This window comes from Chiloscyllium punctatum, chromosome 47, assembly GCF_047496795.1.
Source record: "Chiloscyllium punctatum isolate Juve2018m chromosome 47, sChiPun1.3, whole genome shotgun sequence".
Taxonomy (NCBI): domain Eukaryota; kingdom Metazoa; phylum Chordata; class Chondrichthyes; order Orectolobiformes; family Hemiscylliidae; genus Chiloscyllium; species Chiloscyllium punctatum.
This window is the reverse complement of record NC_092785.1, coordinates 25,545,264-25,557,503: the sequence shown is the minus strand read 5'-3', so window position 1 is coordinate 25,557,503 and position 12,240 is coordinate 25,545,264. Positions and strand designations below refer to the sequence as shown.

At 47.2% G+C, this 12,240-nt stretch overlaps 1 protein-coding gene across 1 annotated transcript in view; it reads left to right on the top strand.

Moving 5' to 3' along the window:
• The window catches only part of LOC140468548 (uncharacterized), a 112,953-nt gene that overhangs the window by 74,438 nt on the left and 26,275 nt on the right, over window positions 1-12,240 (top strand). The window contains exons 8-11 of the mRNA XM_072564638.1: window positions 656-697; window positions 2,369-2,410; window positions 8,438-8,479; window positions 9,782-9,838. Coding sequence (XP_072420739.1) covers window positions 656-697; window positions 2,369-2,410; window positions 8,438-8,479; window positions 9,782-9,838 — 183 coding nt within the window. The remainder of the gene's footprint in view (window positions 1-655; window positions 698-2,368; window positions 2,411-8,437; window positions 8,480-9,781; window positions 9,839-12,240) is intronic.

Genomic DNA, 12,240 nt, shown 5'->3' with positions numbered 1-12,240 from the left:
ATTATTTGAGAGATCTTTCTCAGCAGAAATTGGACATTTATGTTGCCCACATGACAACAGTGACTGCACACTCAAAAAGGGCAAACAGAACTTTGGTTTAACATCACTCCTGATAGTGGCACCGTCAACATTTCAGCTCACATTTAATTGTGTCTCTGCAAACAGGGTAATGGTGTCAGTACAGATTCGCTGAGTTTGTGAGTTTGCTGTCTCAGTGCTTACCCACTGATGATGCAGCATTCAGTCTGTTCAGCCTCCCTGACAGTGCAGTACACCCTCCACACAGCCTCCTGAACATGTAACACTCACTGTGTATAGTCTCCCTGATGATGCTGCCTTCCTCACTCACTCTGTACTGTACCCCATAGGCACAGTACTCCATCTGCACTGCAATCCTGGTAAAGGGGATGGGGGCTGAATGCTTTCCTTCGTTGTAAGATTCATAATTATGTATCTAGCATAGTTTTGAATGTGGACAGTCCAATAATAATTTCCAAGGTGTCTGCAGGTGACAATGCAGACACTACCTGTGACTCATGGTAACCTCATGGAGTCCCAAACTAATGAATTCAGTGTTCTGTCAGGAAATAAACTCCAGTGTATTTGACAACAGTGACACTGCTAACATCCAAATGTTTTCTTCATTTCTTTTCAGAAAGGGACGAGGTCAGGCATTTTGAAGAAGGGTACAGATCTGGTGAGGGAGAAATTGCTTTATCAAAACAGAGTTGTTGTATTCGTGTCGTTGTTTTCTGAAAGTGCTCCTTTATCTAATGCTCTCTGAAATATTTGTTTCTGCAAAACTTGGATATTATGTTGACCACATGACAACAGAGACTGTACATTGAAAGAGGGCAGAGAGAGCCACAGTTTAATATCTCGCCTGCATTGCCACTGTCAGCATTGCAGCTCTCAATCGTGTCTCTGAACATAGTGTCATGTTGTCAGTACAGACTCTGAGTTTGCTGTTTAAACATTTATCCCCTGACAGTGCAGCCCTCCCTCGGTACCGCCCCCTGACAGTGCAGCCCTCTCTCTGTACCGCCCCCTGACAGTGCAGCCCTCCCTCTGTACCGCCCCCTGACAGTGCAGCCCTCCCTCTGTACCGCCCCCTGACAGTGCAGCCCTCCCTCTGTACCGCCCCCTGACAGTGCAGCCCTCCCTCTGTACCGCCCCCTGACAGTGCAGCCCTCCCTCTGTACCGCCCCCTGACAGTGCAGCCCTCCCTCTGTACTGCCCCCTGACAGTGCAGACCTCCCTCTGTACCGCCCCCTGACAGTGCAGCCCTCCCTCTGTACCGCCCCTTAAACAGTGCAGCCCTCCCTCTTTACTGTCCCCATAGTACAGTGATGAGGTGTGAATGGCTTCTTGGTTTGTTAGATGTGTGATTGTCTAGCTAACTCCATTATAAATGTAAACTGGGATAGTGGTAATTTCCCAGGTGAACAGGTAACCCTGCAGTTTTTACCTGTGATGGGCAGTCTACATGGTATCTACATTGAATACTACATCTTTCCTGTTTTCTTAGTAAATAAATTATAATGTACTTGATATCAGCAACACTGCTGACATCCAAATATTTTGGAGATTTGTTTCCAGACTGTATCAAGGACAGCACTTGCGATGAAGAGTACAGATCCGGTGAGGGCGAATGGACCATTGCTGCGACAGATTCGCTGGCCTCATGTAGCTGTGTTTGGAAAGTGCTCAGTCATTGCAGTGTTATTTGAGAGATCTTTCTCAGCAGAAATTGGACATTTATGTTGCCCACATGACAACAGTGACTGCACACTGAAAAGGGCAGACAGGGCTTTGGTTTAACATCTCTCCTGATAGCGACAGCGACAACATTTCAGCTCACATTTAATTGTGTCTTTGCAAACAGGGTAATGGTGTCAGGACAGATTCGCTGAGTTTGCTGTCTCAGTGCTTACCCACAGACATTCAGTCTGTTCAGCCTCCCTGACAGTGCAGTACTCCCTCCACACAGCCTCCTGAACATGTAACACTCACTGTGTATAGTCTCCCTGATAATGCTGCCTTCCTCACTCACTCTGTACTGTACCCCATAGGCACAGTACTCCATCTGCACTGCAATCCTGGTAAAAGGGATGGGGGCTGAATGGATTCATTCATTGTAAGATTCATGATTATGTATCTAACATCGTTTTGAACGTGGACATAATAAAGGCAATTTCCCGGGTTAACAGGTAACCACACCGTTACTAGCTGTAATTAATAGGCTTCATGGTAACCCCATGGGGTCCCAAACTAATGAATTTTGAGTGTTCTCTCAGGAAATTATTCCCAGTGTGTTTGGTAACACTGACACTGCTAACATCCAAATGTTTTCTTCATTTCTTTCCAGAAAGGGACAAAGTCAGGAATTTTGAAGAAGGGTACAGATCTGGTGAGGGAGAAGATGCTTTATCAAGACAGATTTGATGTACTCGCATAGCTGTTTCCTGATAATGCTCCTTTATCACATATTTATAATATTTGTCCCAGCAGGAGTTGGACATTGTGTTGACCATGTGACAACAGTGACTGCCCACTGAAAGAAGGCCGACAGAGCCATAGTTTAACATCTTGCTTGCATTGACACTGTCAACATTGCAGCTCTCAGTCATGTCTCTGAAAACAGTGTAATGTTGTCAGTACAGATTCCCCGAGTTTGCTGTGGAAGCATTTATCCCCTGATAGAGCAACCCTCCCTCTGTACTGCCCCCTGACAGTGCAGCCCTCCCTCTGTACTGCCCCCCATAGTACAGAGATGAGGTCTGAATCTCTTCTTGAGTTAGATTGAAGATTGTGTAGCCAACTCCAAAATGAATGTAAGCTGGGATAGTGGTAATTTCCCAGGTGAACAGGTAACCCTGCAGTTTTTACCTGTGACGGGCAGTCTACATGGTGTCTCATGGGGTGTTGAATACTACATCTTTCCCGTTTTCTCAGTAAATTAATTTTAATGTACACTGTACTTGATGACAGTGACACTGTTAACATCCAAATGTTTTGGTGATTTGAATCCAAACTGTATCGTGGACAGGATTTGCGATGAAGAGTACAGATCTGGTGAGGGCGAATGGGCAATCATGAAGACAGAGTTTTCAACCTCATGGCTGTTTTGTGAAAGTGCTCATTCGTTGCCGTGTTATTTGAGAGATTTTTCCCTGCTGAAGTTGAACATTATGTTGGCTCCCTGACAACAGGGACTGCATAGCGACTCAGAGCAGAGAGAGAGCCTTGGTTTATTATCCCGCCTGCCAGTGACCCCACCAACATTGAAAATCTCACTTCCTTGAAACTCTGAAGACAGCGTAGTGTCGTCAGTACAAACTTCTTGAGCTTGTTGTCTCAATACTGACCCCCTGAAGGTGCATCTCCAGCTCGGTATATTTCTCCCTTATAGTGCAACACTCACTGTGTGCTGCCCCTGCTGACAGTGCAGCACACCCTCTGTACGACCAGCCAGATGATGCAGCACACTCTTTCTACAGAGCCCTTGCTGGTGCAACACTTGCTGTGTGCAGTTCTCTGTAACTGTGTAATACATCCAGCCTCCCCCCGCCCCCCCCCCCTCCCCCGCCAATTGCCCACCATGATATGGAGTATTACATTCAGCCTCCCCACCCCAATTGCCCACCATGATACAGAGTAATACATCCATCCTTCCCCCCCCCCCCCAATTGCCCACCATGATACAGAGTAATACATCCATCCTTCCCCCCCCCCCCCGATTGCCCACCATGATACAGAGTAATACATCCATCCTTCCCACCCCACCAATTGCCCACCATGATACAGAGTAATACATCCATCCTTCCCCCCCCCCCCGATTGCCCACCATGATACAGAGTAATACATCCATCCTTCCCCCCCCCCCGATTGCCCACCATGATACAGAGTAATACATCCATCCTTCCCCCCCCCCCTGATTGCCCACCATGATACAGAGTAATACATCCATCCTTCCCCCCCCACCCCAATTGCCCACCATGATACAGAGTAATACATCCATCCTTCCCCCCCCCCACCAATTGCCCACCATGATACAGAGTAATACATCCATCCTTCCCCCCCCACCAATTGCCCACCATGATACAGAGTAATACATCCATCCTTCCCCCCCCCCAATTGCCCACCATGATACAGAGTAATACATCCATCCTTCCCCCCCCCCGATTGCCCACCATGATACAGAGTAATACATCCATCCTTCCCCCCCCACCAATTGCCCACCATGATACAGAGTAATACATCCATCCTTCCCCCCCCACCCCAATTGCCCACCATGATACAGAGTAATACATCCATCCTTCCCCCCCCCCGATTGCCCGCCATGATACAGAGTAATACATCCATCCTTCCCCCCCCCCGATTGCCCACCATGATACAGAGTAATACATCCATCCTTCCCCCCCCAACAATTGCCCACCATGATACAGAGTAATACATCCATCCTTCCCCCCCCCCCAATTGCCCACCATGATACAGAGTAATACATCCATCCTTCCCCCCCCCCCGATTGCCCACCATGATACAGAGTAATACATCCATCCTTCCCCCCCCCCGATTGCCCACCATGATACAGAGTAATACATCCATCCTTCCCCCCCCCCGATTGCCCACCATGATACAGAGTAATACATCCATCCTTCCCCCCCCCAGATTGCCCACCATGATACAGAGTAATACATCCATCCTTCCCCCCCCCCCGATTGCCCACCATGATACAGAGTAATACATCCATCCTTCCCCCCCCCCAATTGCCCACCATGATACAGAGTAATACATCCATCCTTCCCCCCCCCCCGATTGCCCACCATGATACAGAGTAATACCTCCATCCTTCCCCCCCCCCTGATTGCCCACCATGATACAGAGTAATACATCCATCCTTCCCCCCCCCCGATTGCCCACCATGATACAGAGTAATACATCCATCCTTCCCCCCCCCCCCGATTGCCCACCATGATACAGAGTAATACATCCATCCTTCCCCCCCCCCGATTGCCCACCATGATACAGAGTAATACATCCATCCTTCCCCCCCCCCAATTGCCCACCATGATACAGAGTAATACATCCATCCTTCCCCCCCCCCCGATTGCCCGCCATGATACAGAGTAATACATCCATCCTTCCCCTCCCCCAATTGCCCACCATGATACAGAGTAATACATCCATCCTTCCCCCCCCCCCCCCGATTGCCCACCATGATACAGAGTAATACATCCATCCTTCCCCCCCCCCCGATTGCCCACCATGATACAGAGTAATACATCCATCCTTCCCCCCCCCCGATTGCCCACCATGATACAGAGTAATACATCCATCCTTCCCCCCCCCCCGATTGCCCACCATGATACAGAGTAATACACCCATCCTTCCCCCCCCCCCATTGCCCACCATGATACAGAGTAATACATCCATCCTTCCCCCCCCCCCACCGATTGCCCACCATGATACAGAGTAATACATCCATCCTTCCCCCCCCCACCGATTGCCCACCATGATACAGAGTAATACATCCATCCTTCCCCCCCCCCACCGATTGCCCACCATGATACAGAGTAATACATCCATCCTTTCCCCCCCCCCCACCGATTGCCCACCATGATACAGAGTAATACATCCATCCTTCCCCCCCCCCCCCCCACCGATTGCCCACCATGATACAGAGTAATACATCCAGCATCCTCCTGATTGCCCACCATGATACAGCTTAATACATCTAGCCTCCCCCCTGATTGTCCACTGTGATACAGAGGGGAGTGCTGCATAGCTTCCTGGGTTGTAACGTTCATTGTTGTGGAACTAGGGTTATTATGAATATGAACAGGAGTCAGAGTAATTTGTTAACAGGTAAGTGTGCAGGTAGCAGCTGGTAACCTGACAGCGTCTGGAACTACTGAAACCTTGGCATTTTCTCAGGAAATTGATTCCATTATATTTGGCAGCAATGACACTGCCAGCACCCATATGGTATGGTGATGTCTTTCCAGACTGTGTCAAAAATTTCAATAAGCAGAACAGATCAGGTGAGGTTAAACATCTTGACCGTGACCAATTCATCACTCTGCATAGCTGTTTTTCCCAACGTTGTCAATTATCACAATATTATTTGAGAGATTTTACTTGGACAAATTGGATGTTATGTTTACTGACATGACAACAGTGACTTTACACTGAAAGGGAGGCAAAGCCTTGCTTTAACATCTGATCTGACCATCAACATTATAGCTCTTCCTTCACTGTGTCTCTGAAAACAGTGTAATGCTGTCAGTGCAGACTCCCTGAATTTGCTGTCTCAGTACTGACCCCTGACAGTGGAGCCCTCTAGCTGTCACAGGAATGACTGCTGAATGGCTCCCTGTGCTGGAACATTCTTGAGTGTGTCATAGAGTCATAGGGATGTACAGCATGGAAACATACCCTTCGGTCCAACCTGTCCATGCCGACCAGATATCCCAACCCAATCTAGTCCCACCTGCCAGCACCCGGCCCATATCCCTCCAAACCCTTCCTATTCATAGACCCATCCAAATGCCTCTTAAATGTTGCAATTGTACCAGCCTCCACCACATCCTCTGGCAGCTCATTCCAAACACATACCACCCTCTGCGTGAAAAAGCTGCCCCGAGGTCTCTTTTATATCTTTCCCATCTCACCCTAAACCTATGCCCTCTAATTCTTGAGTCCCCGACCCCAGGGAAAAGACTTGTCTATTTTTCCTATCCATGGCCCTCATAATTTTGTATACCTCTATAAGGTCACCCCTCAGCCTCCGACGCTCCAGGAAAAACAGCCCCAGCCTGTTCAGCCTCTCCCTGTAGCTCAGATCCTCCAAACCTGGCAACATCCTTGGAAACCTTTTCTCAACCCTGTCAAGTTTCACAACATCTTTACGATAGGAAAGAGACCAGACTTGCATGCAATAGTCCAACAATGGCCTAACCAATGCTCTGTACAGCCAAAACATGACCTCCCAACTCCTGTACTCCATACTCTGACCAATAAAGGAATGCATACCAATCGCCTTCTTCACTATCCTATCTACCTGCGACTCCACTTTCAAGGAGCTATGAACCTGCATTCCAAGGTCTCTTTGTTCAGCAACACTCCCTAGGATCTTACCATTAAGTGTATAAGTCCTGTTAAGATTTGCTTTTCCAAAATGCAGCACCTCACATTTATCTGAATTAAACTCCATCTACCACTTCTCAGCCCATTGGCCCATGTGGTCCAGATCCTGTTGTAATCTGAGGTACCCCTCTTCGCTGTCCACTACACCTCCAATTTTGGTGTCATCTGCAAACTTACTAACTGTACCTCTTATGCTCGCATCCAAATCATTTATGTACATGACAAAAAGAGGGCCCAGCACCGATCCTTGTGGCACTCCATTGGTCACAGGCCTCCAGTCTGAAAAACTACCCTCCACCACCACCCAGAACTAGCCAGTTCTGTATCCAAATGGCTAGTTCTCCCTGTTTTCCGTGAGATCTAACCTTACTAACCAGTCTCCCATGGGGAACCTTGTCGAACGCCTTACTGAAGTCCATACAGATCACATCTACTGCTCTACCCTCATCAATCTTCTTTGTTACTTTTTCAAAAAACTCAATCAAGTTTGTGAGACATGATTTCCCACGCACAAAGTCATGTTGACTATCCCGAATCAATCCTTGCCTTTCCAAATACATGTACATCCTGTCTCTCAGGATTCCCTCCAACAACTTGCCCACCACCGAGGTCAGGCTCACTGGTCTATAGTTCCCTGGCTTGTCTTTACCGCCCTTCTTAAACAGCGGCACCACATTTGCCAACTTCCAGTCTTCAGGCACCTCCCCTGTGACTATCGATGATACAAATATCTCAGCAAGAGGCCCAGCAATCACTTCTCTCGCTTCCCACAGAGTTGTCAGGTACACCTGATCAGGTCTTGGGGATTTATCCACCTTTAACCGTTTCAAGACATCTGTAATCTGGACATTTTGCAAGATGTCACCATCTATTTCCCTACAGTCTATATCTTCCATATCCTTTTCCAGAGTAAATACTGATGCAAAATATTCATTTAATATCTCCCCCATTTTCTGAGGCTCCACACAAAGGCTGTCTTGTCATTAACATAATTACAAATGCGAGGAACAATCACAGTAGTTTCCCACGTTAACAGGTGACAAAGCAGTTCCTACCTGTGACCAGCTGGCTACAGAGTAACCTTGCATTTGTCTCCTTTGCTTAGCTGTTTTCTGACAGTTCGCATTTATCGCAGTGATTCATGATTGTGTATCTAACAGAATAATGAATGTGAGCAGTGATAATGGGAATTTCCCATGTTAACCGGTAACTCAAGAGAAATTATTCCCAGTGTGTTTGGTAAGAGTGACACTGCTAACATCCAAATGTTTTCTTCATTTCTTTCCAGAAAGGAACAAAGTCAGTAATTTTGAAGAAGGGTACAGATCTGGTGAGGGAGAAAATGCTTTATCAAGACAGATTTGTTGTCTTCGCATAGCTGATTTCCAAAAGTGCTCCTTTATCATAGTATTCTTTATAATGTTTATCCCTGCAGAGTTTGGACATTGTGCGGACCATGTGACAACAGTGACTGCCCATTGAAGGAAGGCTGACAGAGCCATAGTTTAACATCTTGCTTGCATTGACACTGTCAACATTGCAGTTCTCAGTCATGTCTCTGAAAACAGCGTAATGCTGTTCAGTACAGATTCCTGGAGTTTGCTGTGGAAGCATTTAGCCCCTGACAATGCAGTATGCCCTCTGTACTGCCCTCTGACAGTGCAGCCCTCCCTCTGAACTGTGCTTCCCCCCCACCCACCATAGTACAGGGATGAGGTCTGAATGGCTTCTTGGATTGTTAGATTCAAGATTGTGTAGCTAACTCCATTATGAAATATAACTCCAGAAATACTGGCTGTGAATAGCAGGCTACATGGCAATTTCAGTGAGTTCTAAAAACTGCATCCTGAGTATTTATTTAGTAAATTAGTTGCAAGTTAATTGAAAATGGTGGCATTGCGAAATTCCAAGTGCTTTCCAGGTGGGGTCAAGGGTCAGATTTGAAAGGGGAAGTGTGGATCAAATGAGTTGGGCGAAACTTTGCTACCACTCTCTCTCTCTCTCATACAGCTGCTTTCTGAAAGTGCTCATTTAGCATAGTGTTATTTGATGCATCTTGCTTTGCACAAATGGGCCATTGTGTTTCCCAACATGACAACAGTGACTGAACACTGAAAGAGGGCAGACGAGTCTTGGTTTAACATCTCACCTGATAGTGACACCATCAACATTGCAGCTCTCCTATAATCATGTCTCACAATACAGTGTAATGCTGTCAATACGGACTCCCTGAGTTTGCTGTCTAAGGCCTGACAACTCTGACGGTGCATCACTTACTCGGTATGGCCGCCCTGACAGTGCAGCACTCCCGCTGTGCTTCTCCCTGATGGTATGGCATTCCGTCTATACTGCCTGGAGACATTGCAGTACTCCCTTTATACTGGCATCTGACAGTGCTGCACTCCCTGGGGTACTGTCCCTGTGACTGTGTAGCACTCCGTCTCTATTGCCTCCCCTGATTCTACAGCACTCCCTCTGTACTGCAACTCCTGACTGTATAGTACTCCCCCTTACAGCCACTGTGGTAAAGAGACGAGGGCTGAATGGCTTCTTAGATTGTTGGATTCATGATTGTATAGCTAGCTCCATTATGAATGTGAATAGTGATAATTGTAATTTTTCATGTTAACAGGACTTACCTACAAGGACTTACCCTGGGACCAGTGGGATGGCAGAAACTGCGGGATTGGTAAGGGGGGGAGCGGGATTGAGAGTTTGGATAACACAGAAGATAGATGTCCCAGGAAAGCACGGTAATCTGATTGGTTAGAGAGTAATTGACAATAGCGACTGTTTTTCACCGGCTGAAGGTGTTGTGAAACTTTGTTCCAGTCTAAAGGGATAATTATAAATGTAAGGGATGTCAGGAGAGGCCAGCCAAGTGGAATGTACAGCTTGTCACATGTGGGGAGACCTGGATGCTGTCTGTGTCCTGGGTGACCACGTGTGGAGGAAGGGTTCCCATTTGCAGAAGCTGGAGCTCATAATCTCTAAGCCCCCATGCCACATCCTTGAGGCTGAGAGTTATGTGGGTAGCAAGTTTAGAGAGGTCACACCACAGCTCAAGGGCCTAAAGGAAGGAAGGGAATGGGTGGTGACCATCAGACAGCCCTGAAAGAACAGGTAGGTAGTGCAGCAGTCTACCGGAGTCCCACTTACAAACTGGTGGGAGGAAGAGGAAAGGAAGGGCGGTAATGATAGAAGATTCTTTCGTCAGGGGAGCAGAAAAGCATTTCTGCAATCAAAGTCAAGACTGCAGGTGAGTGTGTTGTCTCCCTGGAGCCAGGGTCAAGGATGCCACTGAATGGCTGCACGGCATCATTAAAGGAGAAGGCGATGAGTTCGAGGTTTTAGAGTCATAGAGATGTACTGCACGGCAACAGACCCATCCGTCCAACTCGTCCATGCTGACCAGATATCCCAACCCAATCGAGTCCCACCTGCCAGCACCCGGCCCATATCCCTCCAAACCCTTCCTATTCATATACCCATCCAGATGCCTCTTAAATGTTACAATTGTACCAGCCTCCATCACTTTCTCTGGCAGCCCTTTCTACCCTTGGAGTGAAAAAGTTGCCCCTTAGGTCTCTTGTATCTTTTCTCTCTCGCCCTAAACCTATGCCCTCTAGTTCTGGACTCCCTCACCCCAGGGGAAAAAGCCTTGTGTATTTACCCTATTCCTTGTGGTATATGTTGGTACCAATGTTACGGGCAAAGTGAGGAATCAAGTCTTACACCAAGAGTTCAGGGAGTTAGGCAGCAGGTTAAAAAGCAAGACCTCAAAGATTGTAATCTCTGGAATACTTCTGATGCCATCTGCTAGCGAGTGTCAAAACAGGAAAATAAGACCGATAAATGCATGGCAAAAGCCACTAGTACAGGGTGCAGGGTTGCATGTTCTTGAATCAGTGGGACCTCTTCTGGGACAGGAGTGACCTGTATAGGAGGGATGGGTTGTACCTAAAATGAGGGGAACCAGTCTCCTCAAAGGACTACTCTTTAAACTCGAGTGGCGGGGGGTGGGAACCAGGGCAGCAAGTTGAGAGATTGAGGGGAAGACAGTTGTAACGATGAATAAGTCTGAAAGGAAGAATAGACAGGGACAGGTTAATGAACACAGTGGGGATAGGGGTTTGAGTGTGTTTATTTCTCAGTGCAAGAGCATTTTGGCTGAGGCAGATGAGCTTAGAGCCTGGATCATGACATAAGACATCAGTTCATGTTGTGGCCATTACAGGGACTTGGTTTCAGAGAGGGACAGGACAGGACAGGCCCTGGGCAGTGTTCCAGGGTTTCGATGTTTTAGACGAGATAGAGAAGAAAGTAAAAGAAGATGGAGAGTTGCATTATTAATCAGGCAGAATGTCACAGTTGTAGTCAGAGAGGACATATTGCTGGGGTCATCCACCATGGCAATATGGGTAGAGCTCAAAAATAGGAAAGGTGCAATCACTCTGATGGCATTACACTATAGGGCTGCCAACAGTCACCGGGACATTGAGGAACAGATATATAGGTGGATTATGTAATAATACCAAAATAACAGGTTTGCCATAGTGGGTGACTTTAACTCCTGTGAAATTGACTGTGACTCACAGCAAGAAGCTTAGATGGGACAGATTTGTTAGGTACATGCAAGCTGATTTTGTAAAACAGAATATGGATTGTCCAACTAGAAGAGGAGTCATACTGGATCTTGTGTTGGCAAATGAGCCTGGCCAGGTGACTGATCTTCCAGTGGGGCCGCATTTTGGAAACTGCTCCTCAAGCTTTGAGATAGTTATGAATAAGGATAAATCAGGACCTTGCGGGAAGGTACTAAATTGGGGGAGGGAAAATTATAACAGTATTAGCCAGAAGCTAGGGAGTGTTAATTGGGAGGAGCTGCTATTGGGCAAGTCTACATTTCACATGTGGGAATTGTTTAAAATTCTCCTAATCAGAATTCAGGGCTGGCATGTTCTAGTGAGTTGGAAGGACCAAGGTGGAAAGTGTGGGATTGCCAAACTACAGGAAGGATGTGGAGGTCTTGGAAAGTGTGCAGAAGAGGTGTATCAGGATGCTGCCCAGATTAGAGGGTATGACCTCTCA